The sequence below is a fragment of the Eublepharis macularius genome, chromosome 6, assembly GCF_028583425.1.
Source record: "Eublepharis macularius isolate TG4126 chromosome 6, MPM_Emac_v1.0, whole genome shotgun sequence".
Taxonomy (NCBI): domain Eukaryota; kingdom Metazoa; phylum Chordata; class Lepidosauria; order Squamata; family Eublepharidae; genus Eublepharis; species Eublepharis macularius.
This window is the reverse complement of record NC_072795.1, coordinates 22016033-22029880: the sequence shown is the minus strand read 5'-3', so window position 1 is coordinate 22029880 and position 13848 is coordinate 22016033. Positions and strand designations below refer to the sequence as shown.

At 43.4% G+C, this 13848-nt stretch overlaps 1 protein-coding gene across 1 annotated transcript in view; it reads right to left on the bottom strand.

The window, feature by feature from the left end:
- PLD1 (phospholipase D1) overlaps window positions 1–13848 on the bottom strand; it is a 174170-nt gene that overhangs the window by 98742 nt on the left and 61580 nt on the right. The window contains exon 2 of the mRNA XM_054982555.1: window positions 3771–3953. Coding sequence (XP_054838530.1) covers window positions 3771–3924 — 154 coding nt within the window. The 5' untranslated portion in view covers window positions 3925–3953. The remainder of the gene's footprint in view (window positions 1–3770; window positions 3954–13848) is intronic.

Genomic DNA, 13848 nt, shown 5'->3' with positions numbered 1-13848 from the left:
TGGACAGCAGTCAGAGAGCGAAGCTGCGAGACCAGGATGCCTACATTTCCCATCAAAACTTGAGGGAAGCACACAAGTGTCCAATCTGTGCCTTTTGTCACTTGTGGTTCTGCTTTTAAATGTTCCCACCGCTTGACACTTTTCCAGGGAGCCAATATTTGCACCATGTAGGGAACTTATGTGTAGCCTATCAGTATATAAAAGTTTCCCCAACAGGACAAGCAGTGGCTCATTGCAGCCATTTCAGGTCAGGAAACCAGAACCGGGGAGGATATTTAAGCCCTCTCTCTCTTACATGATGTGGTCTTGAAACCAGCCCACACAGACCTGAGAATCTTAGGGTGTGATCAGACAATACATGAAAGGTGGGTTGGGGTGTGCCTAGGACTCATCTTAAAAACAGTGTAAAGGGCAAAGCTCCCAAGCACAGCAGCAAGAAGGACTTCAACATTCCCTCCCTTTCACTGGAAAAAATGGCCGGGGGCGGGGGGGGGGGGGGACAGGCCATTTGTCCTGCTGTCAGTTCCAGCAGAACAAACAGCACCTCCTGCTCGCATCATGCTCAGGACCTGATTTGGTCCCTCCACGCTGTTTTTAAGGTGAGTCTGAAGTCACACATGAAACATGAGTTGGGTTGGGCTTTTCCCAATCCCAACTTGCATTTTGTGTATCATCTCATCAGACCCTAAGTTTCTTACAAGAACTCCTGAGGCACATCTGGTTGACAGGGTAGACTTGGACACAGACCTGAGAGCAGTGCATTGTGTAGCATCTATATTATACTAATTACTAATTCTTTTTGCCTCTGACCACAGGAAACACAAGAATTTGTACATCTAGCTACTGATCCCTCCCCTACAATGAAAATTAGACTGAACTGGCCATAAGAGCAGCCCAGGGTGCTTATCTACCCCAGGGTAACTATACTATACGTAGCAGAAATCAACCCTGGCAGATTACTGTGTTAAAAGCACATGCTAAGAGTTGTACACCACCTTGGCTTAACAAAATATCATTTTTTATCCAAAAAGGTATAATATCGAGGGCTACCTGCTGAAGTTAATTCTAAAGTTATTCTCTAACTCGGAATTCTCAATGCTTCTCCAACAGAGGTTGGAATAGCACGATGAAAGAGTTCTGATAAAGAAAAACATACTTCTTAATATTTATGGCTGCACACTGATATGTTATCAGAATGATTTTATACTGAAGTTTCCTTTTCAAACCAGGGAACAAAGGCTGCTTACTGATGCAGTTTGCTTTGGGTATTATGCATGCTTACTGAATTGCTCCCCCATAAATTCTGAGGAACTCAATGCGAGTCTCTTGGAAACCAGCGGAAATTAGGATGTTAGGGGGGGAAACCAGCAAATCGCATCAATCTCTGGGATACTTGTTTGTTGTTCATTAATTTAGGGAGAGTTGAGATTTTTAAATGATGAAAAGCATTATGCAAATAGCAACAGACAGGAGAACAGCCAGCCCGGTAATGTAATAAGCTTGTACTTTGTACAAAGGAGAATGAAGATTTCCCTGCTAAGTAATTTTTACTTAGTAACAGGTACGTGCTACGTTCTGTACCACATGTGAAGAGGTGGATTATTTTAAGTTCTGTGCAGACACCCATCTGTGTGTTGGCTCAGAGTGCAGGGAAGGAGAGTGGGCACGAGTGCAGTGACTTTGTCCCCACCTTGGTATAATTGCCAAGTCATGTGGACAGCACCCACGTGCAGAAGAGGTGCCCTCCTGTATCCTCTTCCTCATGATCAGCAACACTGCTTTCTGAATGTTGCTGATCACAGGGAGAGGGCATATGCATGAGCACTTCCTCTGCGCATTCACACCATGCAGACAACTTGGCAATCGCATGGAAACTGGTGGGGGGGTGCACTTGTGTCTGTTCTCCCTCCCTGTATGGCAGTCACGTTGAACAAGTGAATGGATCATCTGCACAGGTGTTGAGGCAGCAGCACCCCACGTGGCACAAAAGGGTGCCACCAGAAAGAAAGTGCGCCGTCCGCCACACTGCCCTGTGTGAACATGCACAAGTGCTTTGTGTGCAACATAAACCTTTCTGAATCTAACCAGGTATTGGGATGAAAAGCAAGCCTCCAGTTCTCACAGCTATGAATACAGGCTCAAACCAATGGCCGATAAAGCCCCCGAGGCTGGAGACGGGGCTGCACAGTATTTCTAATGCTTATGGGACAGGAGTTCAAAGTCTTGTTGGCACCTTGTCTGTCCCTGTGATGTAAATAAATGTAATGCACTGTGCAAGATCAGCAAATGTAAGCAAACACACTACAATCTATTGCATTTTATATGTGATTGATTGATTGCAGATTATTTATTACAGATTACACAGTCCTGATTTTCTTGGTACAAAGTCTGTTATATTGGTGCAAATTTGATTTTTTTTAAAAAAAGCTCAGAGTAATTCATCTATGAACATACAGCTTACATCAATAGTGCTTACCATCAAAGGAGGTGGGCAGGACAAAGCAGGGTTCCCGGGAGCCCCTGGAACCAAAGCAGGGGGGCAGGGAGCTGGGGGGCAGTGGGGTCATTTTCCAGTGTAACAGAACAGTAAAAAGTCCAGTAGCACCTCTAAGACTAACCAACTTTATTGTAGCATAAGCTTTCGAGAACCACAGCTCTCTTTGTCAGATGCATGCATCTGACAAAGAGAGCTGTAGTTCTTAAAAGCTTATGCTACAATAAAGTTGGTTAGTCTTAAAGGTGCTACTGGACTCCTTACTATTTTGCAACTACAGACTAACATGGCTAACTCCTCTGGATCTATGACAGTGTAACAGAGGAGCCACGGGGCGCACTGAAGCTGACCTCAGTAGAAATCACCTCCAAACAGGCGATTTTTACTGAGCTCAGCTTCAGTGTGCTCTGCAGCTCCTCCATCATCAGTGCAACAGGGGAGCACGGGACCGTGTGCATGTACTTCTCCCCTCTGTCCCTTTCCCCCCCAACCCCTGCTGGACAGGTGAGTGGGGCTGAGCGGTAGCAGGTGAGGGTGGGGAGTTGGCAAGCCTAGGACAAAAAGAAGGTGTTGATAAATTCACGATACTCCTAGAAGGAAAGTGAATGATAATCACAGCATGAAACACAAAACAGATGTCTCTGTGGCGACTGAGACAGGGCTTTGTAACAGGAGTCGAAGAGGTTCTATTCTCGTTCAGCAAAAGTAAAAAATTTGTCTAATTTTCAGCTCTGGTTTCAGTTTGGTCTGACTTAACTAAACCAGAACTGAAATCTCAGCTAAGATACCCCATCATGGAATCACTTAAATGGATTTGACTGCAAGCTTGGAGGGAGGGAGGGGGAAGGAGAGAGGGAGGGAGAGAGGGAGAGAGAGAGAGAATCCTCCCATCACTTTCCCCTCAACAGAGAATCGCATTGAACAGCTATTTGTTGTAAGACTACACTACCCAGGAAAACGTGTGGGACCTGACACGTGAAGAACATGTTTCTGGCATCTAATGCAGTTTGGCTCAGAGAGGCTGCAAGGGCAGGGAAAGATTAAATGCTAGCTGTGGCAGGTGAAGGAGGGGCTATGATGGACGCTGAATCCCAGTCTTGTTACCACTGGAATCCCTATTAGCCTCTGGCTTTGCTCAAGGCATCACCTTTGATTGTTAAATGATTCTCTGCTGTTATAAGGACTATTAACTGTTTTTTAAAAACGAGTAAGAAGTCCAGTTCTCCAGATGATGCCCCATTCTGTGCTTGTGTAGCAATCTGCGCCACGAACTTACCCGGTGCCTTGGGATCATGCACCACATCTGTGTCGACCTCCTCCCCCTCAAAGTGGAGCTCCCTCGAGTCCAGGCTTTCGATTAAGTTGCTCATGTCGGCAGCTATTTTCCTCAGTGCCGAAGTATTGAGGTCCTTAGCATGGCTCAGAGACATTTTAAATGCTCATAAATGTGCACAGGGGGCTGTTGAAGAGAAGAAATGAGGAAGCTGCATTACTGTTTTTATACCTGTGGTTAGCCAAAGTAGCAAAAGACTCGGAATCATGTTGACCTGACCAAGGAATCTCTCCCTGTACGGAAAGAGCTGTCAGTCGTAAAGCAGATTGCAAAGCAGACATTAAAACATCCCTAGAACAGCACTTTAAATTTTAAAAGAAAAAAGGCGAGTATTGACTTTACTAACATAAAAGAACAATTACTGATTGGTGCATCCTTAAAAAGAATCCTAGCAGCTGTTCTTGATCTTTATGTACATGGATCTACTGTCATCACACTGTAACTGCTGGCTCCTTTTATCCTGAAACTCACATGTGCAGTTTGAAGGTTGAGCTGTGAATGCAAGTGCGACCGCAGTGCCGTCCCATAGATCTGTGTCACATAAAATTAGTGACATGTGGCTAAGACATCATATTGCACTGGGCTATGTGAGACTACATGCGTGCATTCATATTTTTTAATTCTGAATTTTGCTTCTGCCAAATTGCAGCGTTCTGCAGCTGTGTTCACTTCTTTCACTCAACAATTTTGGCAAATTACATGCTGGGTCCAAGGAGGAGGAGGAAGGCACACTTTAGCTGGGCCAGGGTGATCCAGACTACAACCCTATTACCATGTGGGGAAAAAACAGACTAAATTATAGATTGTGCTTGAGGATATTTATGGAAACTGATTTCCCTATAACTATATATTTGATCTTAGCCAAAAGGCCAAGAAGCAACTTCTTTATAATTACAGTGTGTACTTATATGGATGGCCAGATCTTGTGAGATATGCTGTAATCAGAATAAGGAGTTAGTTGGTTGCTTAGCCAAGGGCCTTCTCTAGAGCAGAGCGAATGTGCTTGTGCAGTTGAATGTGAACTTGTACCTTGACACAAAAATCTGTGCTTTTTCAAGAACTACCTGCCTCAAAATTCCTTGGACCAAATCTCTTCTCAAATATAAGACTTCTAACAAGAGAAAACCACACATATCTCATTATACAACTTTTACCAAAGAAATCCTGCCTGCAGCTATTTTTCAGTGAAGTGAACATGGACATACATTTTTTTTTTGCACATGACAAGTGACTGTGACAGAAGCGGAAAGAAATTTCAGCAAATTAGTACTTCTCAAAAACTGAAGATATTCTAGTGTGAGACAAGAACAGTTAACCCACTGGCCAGTTTTATCTATTGAGTGTGAAATTGCAAGAGGTATTGAGAAAAGGCCATAAAATTAAGCTTTCAAGTGAACTGGTCTACTTATGAAACATTTGCAGCCATGGGGGTCTATCAGGATTTTTAAAAAACCCAAAACATTGACAGGATAATATCTTAGGACAAAGCAAAACATGAGTCAGCAAGCTCTCTTGGATATTTCTTCAGGCCAGATATTATGCTTTAAAAAAAAAACAGGGAAAAAAACAGGAAAAAGCAGGAGGTGGGTGGGTGTTTGGGGGCATGACAGAAAAGCTCCGGTGTGGGCCATGAAAGCATTTCAAAAGAGACCCACTATCCCTGATCTTTGCTGCTTTCATGGTTGACAAGAATATCAATCATTTTATCACTCAGCCATTGAAAGCGGAGAGAATCCCTTGTGGGGTGGGGATTGTTCCTCTCCTATTCTTCATGATTCCTTGTAGATTCCACCTTCTTTAAGCCATGTGCACAGTATGAAAGCATACATAAAATATTTGTGGATGGTTTAAAAAAAAACACACACACAGAGTGCATAAAAGTTGTGCTGCTGATGTAAGCGTGACGCATTGCTCAGTGAATGGGATGAATCCTATTAAACAACATCCTACATGCAAATCCAGAAATCTCAATGAGCCTTCACACTGACTCAAGTGACGGAGGGTGGAGCAATTGCTCTGATTCACCCATTTACGTATTTCAGCTGTGCTGCCTTAGGACTAAGCCAAAAAAGATTTGTCATGTCACACCTTGATTTTATATCCACGTTGTCTTCTTACAGACAGTATAACTGGAAAGATTATGTAAGGTTTATTTCTCAAAACCAGAGCCAAATTTAAAGCCCTAGATTCTTTGTCTTGGTGCCAAATAATTACAGATTACAGCAACTTTTATTAAAGCAACTTCTATGGGTTAGTTCCAAGCTTTTGAGTTCCACAGAGCTCTTCATCAAACAACAGAAAACATCTACCCTCAGCTATAGGAAAGAGTCAAAGGAATAAAAAATGGGCATAATCCAACCAAGGCCGTTTCCGCACTACTTACCTTTATCCCGAACGCTGCGGAACGTCACAAAAAAACACGGAGGATAGCGTCTTCTCACACAAGTTTAGTGTGATGTCGTGCAAAACTCACGCGAGAAGACGCTATCTTCTGCAGTTTTTTCATGACGTTCCGCGGTGTTCCAGATGAAGGTAAGTAGTATGGAAACAGCCCAACATTAAGTACATTATGTTCCTACTGCTTGCAACAAGAGAGTAAAATATGTACATCGGTTTCTTCCATTAAAACCAATGACATTTTAAAAACTTTTAAATTTTGGTTGCGTTATTACCATAGGTACAGGGCAATTCTAACTCTGCATATTCTGAAGCCAATCCAGTTGGGACCTATGTGCTTAGAATTGCAACCTTAGCCGTTTCAGGTTAAGTACTGACAGGTTTTGCAGAAATGCTATGGTTCCCAGGCACAACTTTTGGCATCTCCAGCTAAAAGTATCAGGCAGTGAGTGATATGGAAGACTTCTACCTGAGACCCTGGAGAGTTGCTATGAATCTGAGTAGATAATCCCGACCTTGATGGACAGATGGTGTAAGACAGAGTCAGTATAAAACAGCTTCATGTGTTCACATTTTCTGAAGATGCAACTTCCAGTTTTCTAGAGGCAGGGAAGAATGTTGCTGTTTTTGACATCAGCGTGAAAAAAAATCTGTGCATAAAGAAATCAAGAAGAAGATGCATCCCAGGGACACAACTCTGGTTAGGAATTACTATGGTATAGTAGGCCACATCTAAAAGATGTGGGTTCAAATCCTCCTGCTGTCATAAATCATGTGGGGTGACTTTGGCCAATCATTCTCTCTCAGCCTGAACTACCTCACGAGGTTGTTGTAAGGACAGAACTTGGAAAGAAGAACCAAGTATGCCATACTGGGAGGAAGGGTATGGTAAAAATGTACTAGACAGGCAATACTTTGCTCTTTTGTATAGCTAAGTAGCTGCTGTTCCATACTGACTGATGAGGAGCTCCATGTAATCCAAAAGCTTGCAAATCTTCACAAACAGCAGTTGTGGTGATAAATGTTATGTCTGGGCTGTATCCTTTGAGGCTGCACGTTAACATACCTCCTCACCTGTGGGTAGTGAACTGAAGCCTAGCGGGTAACTGAAGCCTAGTGGCTTCAGTTATAAGACTTTTTTTACTAGTTGTGCTTGTAGAAGCACAAATTTCATGATCCTGCCCACCCGCCTTCCCCCATACCAAGATTTGCAGGGCCCCGTGATTTCTCATCTCTTTGTAACATGCCAAACTGCATCACTAGAGTGACAAAATTCCATGATAAAAAGAAAAAGAGTTCTCTAATTCCTTTATTTTGGCTGTAGATCAGATCTTCAGCCGAGACAAGCCTGCTTTTACTTTCTCAATATTTATTTTACGTGAACATTGCACTAATCAGGAAGTAGGAGTGTCGTCCTACCTCTCCAGTAGGTTTATCATCGCAGGAAACATTGAGACTGCACCCTAAAGCAATTGTAAACCATCATAATTATCAGATTCCTTCACAAGGAAACCTGAGAACTCTGGAACTGTTAATTCCTGGGAAGCAGGGCTTTTTTTCTGGGAAAAGAGGTGGTGGAACTCAGTGGGTTGCCCTCGGAGAAAATGGTCACATGGCTGGTGGCCCCGCCTCCTGATCTCCAGACAGAGGGGAGTTTAGATTGCCCTCTGTGCCACTGAGTAGCGTGGAGGGGCCATCTAAGCTCCCCGGTCTGAGATCAGGGGGCGGGGCCACCAGCCATGTGACCATTTTCAAGAGGTTCCGGAAATCCGTTCCCCCATGTTCCCCCTGAAAAAAAGCCCTGCTGGGGAGTAAATCTTTCCTAATCAAGAACGAGCTGTCAAAAATGGCTAGGGTTAAAAAAGGAAATGTTTAAGAAATTCATGAGCAAAGATCAAGTACTTGTCATGTTTGGATTTCCCAGAAGAACTTCATGGGGTGGTGAAAGCTTAAACTGGAAGTATCCCCAGACATTCAAAGCTAAATTCCTCTTTCATTTCTGTAACACACTGAAGAACAAGAAGGCAGGAAATATATTTAATTTATTTACATCATTTAAATGTGTATTTCATTTCTACACCTTTCTCCTCAATGCAGCTTACATTGTTCACCGCTCTTCCATTTTGTCCTCACAAGAACCAGTGTGGTAAGTTAGGCTGAATGTGGGTTCTGGATTTATTTATTTATTTAACACGGGTTTTTTTTACCCTGTCTATCTGCCCTGATAGGGCACTCAAGGTGGTCAACAATTTACAACATACAGATTAAAATCATATTTAAAAACATTAAAACCAAGCCACAAAATACATCGTTAAAACAATTAAAAACCTGATCTTAAAATAAATATAAAAGATAAAATCAACAGTTAAAACATTGGGGAGGGAGGAATGATCACTGAGGAAATGCCAAGTTAAACAAAAAAGAACAAGTGAATCTCCCCGGAGAAAGACTTCCCGAGTTAAGAGTTCCACACCATGAGAAAGTAATCTTGGTCGGTTAGATTAAGATTGGGGAAAGTTAGGTCCTAATTCCCACTCAGCAATGAAACTTAGGAAGCAATCCTAAGCAAGTCTACACAGAAGTAAATCTCGTGTTAGTCAACGGGGCTTACTCCTTGGAAAGAGTCCTTAGGATTGCACCCCCAGTGGCCATAAACTAGTCTTTCTCTTCACTCTGCTTAACCTACTCCATAAGGTTGCGGTGAGGTTTAAATTGGAGGAAGAAAGAAACTTGTGCTGCCTTAAACTTCTAGGAAAGACAAGGCAGAAATGAAATAAATAGTTGCTTTTGCGATTCGGTTTCGTTTTCTCGGCCATGTTGGACGCTCCTCTCCGCAGGTCCGGGAGGAAGCGCCCGAGCACTCTGACCGGGCGGCTGATCTGCGAAGATTAGCCCCCAGGACTCCCAGTGAGGGAGGCAGGGTCCGGGATGCTGCGGGAAGAGCCCTCCGAAAATCAATGCGGGGGGTAAATTGCCCGTTTGTCCCTATGGAGGCCGGCAGACGTGCACGGCGCCTCGAGTGCTGCCGGGCCATGGAAAACGGCAAAGAGCAGAACTAGGCGGAAGCCTGTAAGTAAGCGAATCCTTTCTGTTATTACAAGCGCATGTGAAGGAGTGGTGGGATCTGAAGCTAAGAAGGCTAGTTCTTCCCCCTTGCTGTGTCTCAGAATTTGGCTGGCGGTCCCCCCCGCCCTAAAATGGCAGCGAAAAAACAGAGTCCTGCTCCGGGCAAGTCAATTTCGGCTGCCCTGCAGGGGAAGGGAGAGTCGCTCGAAGAATTGGTGCGGAGGTCGGTTATCGAAGCCATAAAACCCTTTGTTGACAAGCTGAACGAAACAGATCAAAGGGTGGGCTTAATTGAGAGTGAAGTGAAAACCATTAAGGAAGCAGCGGGGGGCAGAGAAGTCTGCTCGGGAAAGTGCGTCACTCGTGAAGGCTACGAATAAAGAGTTAAAGCTGGTGGAGAACCAGCTGATCGGGCTACAAGTGGAACAAACACAAACAATTTTGCACCTCCAGAACATGAAAGAGGAGGAAAATGAGGATTTACGGGGTCTGGTCTCGGAACTATTGGCGACACCCGCGAAGGCAACTAAAGAAGAGGTTAAAAGCGCCATTTTGGAGGTCCGTAGGGCTTCTTCAAAATATGCAACGAAGCGTCAGCTGCCTTGCGAGATCATCATCGATTTTTCATCTAAAAGGATCCGAGACACTATCCTATACAACTCATACAATGCAGATCTGGACTTTTTGGGTAACAAAGTCAAGATACGGAAAGACGTCCCATTTTTAGTTCGGAAAAGACGATTTAAGTATAAAAAGCTCGCAGCTCTTCTGAGGGAACATGGAATAAAGTATAAATGGCTATTTCCTGAAGGCATCTGGTTTAGTCACAAAGATCAAGCTTACAAGATATTATCAGAAGATCAACTAAGGGATTTTGAGGATAAAAATCCGGAATTTCAGCGAGACACCAAGCAAGAAGAAAACGAGAAGTCTGAGGGGGGGGGGGGAGGAAACGAGCACTGCGGCTGCAGTTGCTCAGAGAGAACTGCGTCCGGGACCCAGGAGGGGGAGGAAAACTTAATTTGAATTTGAATTGTAATTTGCATTTTGTAAGGTCAACCACTCCATCAATATTATACAAAGCTTTAGTTTTTTTTAAATAATGGCAGTATGAAGGGAAAGCATTCTGTGTAGTGTAGATGTTATATGTGGTTGTTTGGGGTTTTTTTCTTCCCCTTGTTCCCCTTCCTTTCCTTTGTATTGTTAGTTAATGTAGTTAATAAAAAGAATAAAAAATTCTTTTTTTAAAAAAAAGATAGTTGCTTTTGCAACCAACCATTAGAAAATTGTTTTGTGTTTCCAACAGTAGAAAATTGGTGGACTTTGCATTTCGAAACAAGTGTCTATGGGACACCCTGTTCATACATGGGAAATGCAAAAAACTTTCTTTAGTGACACCTGCCTCGGCCTTCATACTCAGGCAGCTTCCAGCTGCAGCCCCTGCTTGGATATGCCATGCTGATCTCCAGCTTGCTCATACCCCCACTCAACCACCGCAACCAAATATTGAGAAAATAATTATTTATTAAGCTACAATAATTCAAGGCATCTTAAAAAAACACTATTCACCTCAGCTTCTTCGCCTCACAAATATCTAAGCTGGCATACAGTTTCAAAGAACTCAAAGAGTGCTAACACTTGTCAGCTGAAACAGAGGCACAAAACAACACCCACAATGTTAATAGTGGCCCCAAACCCTACGTTTGTATAAGGGCTGTCACCCATTTTCTGTGCCTTCAGCAGATGACTGTGCTGTGACAATTTTGAAATGTGTGAAATCCAAATGTTGACACTGACAAATACTGATTCAGACATGAGCTGCAGTCTTTGTATGAACTTACATAAGGATGCTGAATTTCCCAGTAAGATGCAAAGCCAATACACTGACATGAAATGACATATATTTTAGTCTGAGGCTGTCAAGATGATACAAACATGCTGACAATAGCCAGGCATCTGCCTAAGTTCTACTGATAATTAACCTCAAAGTCATTTCCCTGCTATCATAAGCGGATGATTCTACAAGATTCATTTGGCATCTTTCTCAATCCAAGATTTACTTTGCATCAAAGCGGGTCAACGTAACACCATCTCTCCCTCATAAACACACAGCAATATGGCAACAGTTACCCTGTGTTGCTGCATCACATTGCAGTGGTACTCATGTGAACACCACAACTATGTGAGCAAGGCTATTTGTGCAGCTTTTTACTGCGAGATCCCTTCCTCCTCTCCCTAGGGCAAGGGTCCCCAATGTGGTGTCTGTGGGCACATTTGTGCCTGCCAACACCTTTCCTGGTGTCCACCAAGTGTTTTTAGAAAATGGATGGGGCCCAGTGGAGTTTTTGCTCAACAGGGCTTCTGACTGGCCATTGGAGATTTGATCAGCTGTGCAGTTCTTTAAAAACATTGCTTTGGCAGAAGCTGTTTCCACAGCACAAGAATCTTCACTGTGTGACTGGAGGTAAGCTGTAGCAGCCATTCTGTGACAGGCTCCATGGCCTGCAGCAGCCATTTTGTGGCAGCCATTTTGTAGATGCACCCTCCGCACTGTGTCAGAATTTCAAATGTGCTTGCAGGCTCTACAAGGTTGGGCATCCCTGCTCTAAGGTGATGAGTGGATAAGGAAAATCAGTGTGGTTGGCCCTACCTACGTGGCTGTAGTATTCACACATATACAAAGCCACTTGGGATGGGGAATAGGCTCCCACACAGCTGTGAGAAGGAGATTCATGTGTGAATCACAAGTCACTGAGGGCATACATACCTTGCTGGTCTGCTACCATGTTTTCCTGACTCCAACAAGCCGGGGGGGGGGGGTGTTATTTGCAGGCTTCACAGGTAGATCACCAACACACATGCAGCCCCCAAAGCCATTTTGTGTCAGGAACACATTGCAAGATGGAAGGCTGACACCCCCTTCTCCAATCATGGCGTGATCCCAGTCTGAATTGCAGCCTTGTGTGCTTGGAAAATGATCTCCCACACTCCTGATTTCTGACTGTCTCAGTCAAAGGCAGTTTGAGGAAGTGCAGATACTACATGTTACAAATTGTAATGCATTCTTTGACCCTAAGACTGCAAGGTCCACCAGGTAGCTCCAGGTGGCAACCTCTGAGACCATATACTAATCACGAGAGGTGCTGTTATGTTGAAGGACAATGCACCCAGAGGTCACGCAAACAAGAATGTTGACTGTAAGGCTACCTTATTCATTCAGCAAAATTCTAGACTGCCATGCCAGAGACCTGCTCAAGGCAGTTCAAGAAGTAAAAACAATATGACAATAAAATCATAAAAAACAAACAAAACATTAAAAATATCACTAGCAAAGAACTCATTAGGGGCATAAAAATACCCAATATAAAACCCAATATCCAGCAGCAATAAAACCATTTGTCACATCACGTAACACAACAGTCATAAAACAGCCTCGAGCTAGAAGCACATTGGAAAAATAACTAAAAAGGATGAAATAACACTTCAGTTAAAAGCCTGGATGAGGAGAAATGTTTTGGCCTAGTGCCTAAAACAGTAAGGGAAAAAATACTCCTGTATTTTACATTTTCAACTGTAAGAGTATAGATAAGACTTGAGTCTTATTTTATTGCTATATGGTTCCAAGATACATTAGACATGGTTATTAATAATACTGTTTTATCATATAATCTTTTTAGGTTATTTTCCAATGAAATGTCTGACTTCCAACACCATACATATTTTGCTGTTTTCTTTTTTTATATTTTCATTTATTTGCAGTATTTGGACGCTGTTTCTAACCATAACGGTTCTCAAAGGGGTGTTCACAATAATAATATCAATCCATAGTGACAAGGTATTGCTCTGATAATGATGGAACTCTTTGAAGTGGAACTGAGCAAATACTTTCCAAGCACATGCTGATCAGAGAGGCAGAGAGAGATGAATGAGCTGTTTCTTTAATGTGATCTGCCTTTGGGATACCAGGTGCAGTCGACAGTCCCGACTGAACACAGGCAGCAGTCCACGTGCAGCAGTTTCTGCTTTGGCTGCCCCTCAATAGAGGCAGCAGCAAATGTTGTTCAGCCTTTTCCCTGTCCTCCAGATGTTCCTGCCGACCCCACTGCTGCTCTGGGCAGATAGGCATCAAGACTTTCCAATTCTTGGTGGGAGCAGTTGGAAGGTCAGTGCAGGATTACAACATCTCCAAACCATTTTGTTGATGGTAGTACCTCACTAGGCCTCCAGTAGAGGTTATGGGGAGCTAGCTCCCTCCCCAACTACTAGACTTTCAGACTTAAGACATTCTGCACCTGGATGTTTTCTGCCTCTGTGAGGGCAAAGCTCTGCTACCCAGGGGGATATCCAACTTCCTTAACTTCCGTCTCTGCACCCCCTCAACAGTTGCAGCAACAAATGCTAGGCACATGAGTCCCCTCAAATGATTGTTTTTTTCTTTAAAGTTGTTGACTTGCGTTTGTTTTTTGTTCTCTTGGTTCAGGAAGGTGTCCACTCTTTAAAGGAAGCCAAATCACCCGATATCATTTTCTTGAATCTGTTTGTTTCCTACTCTGGCAGA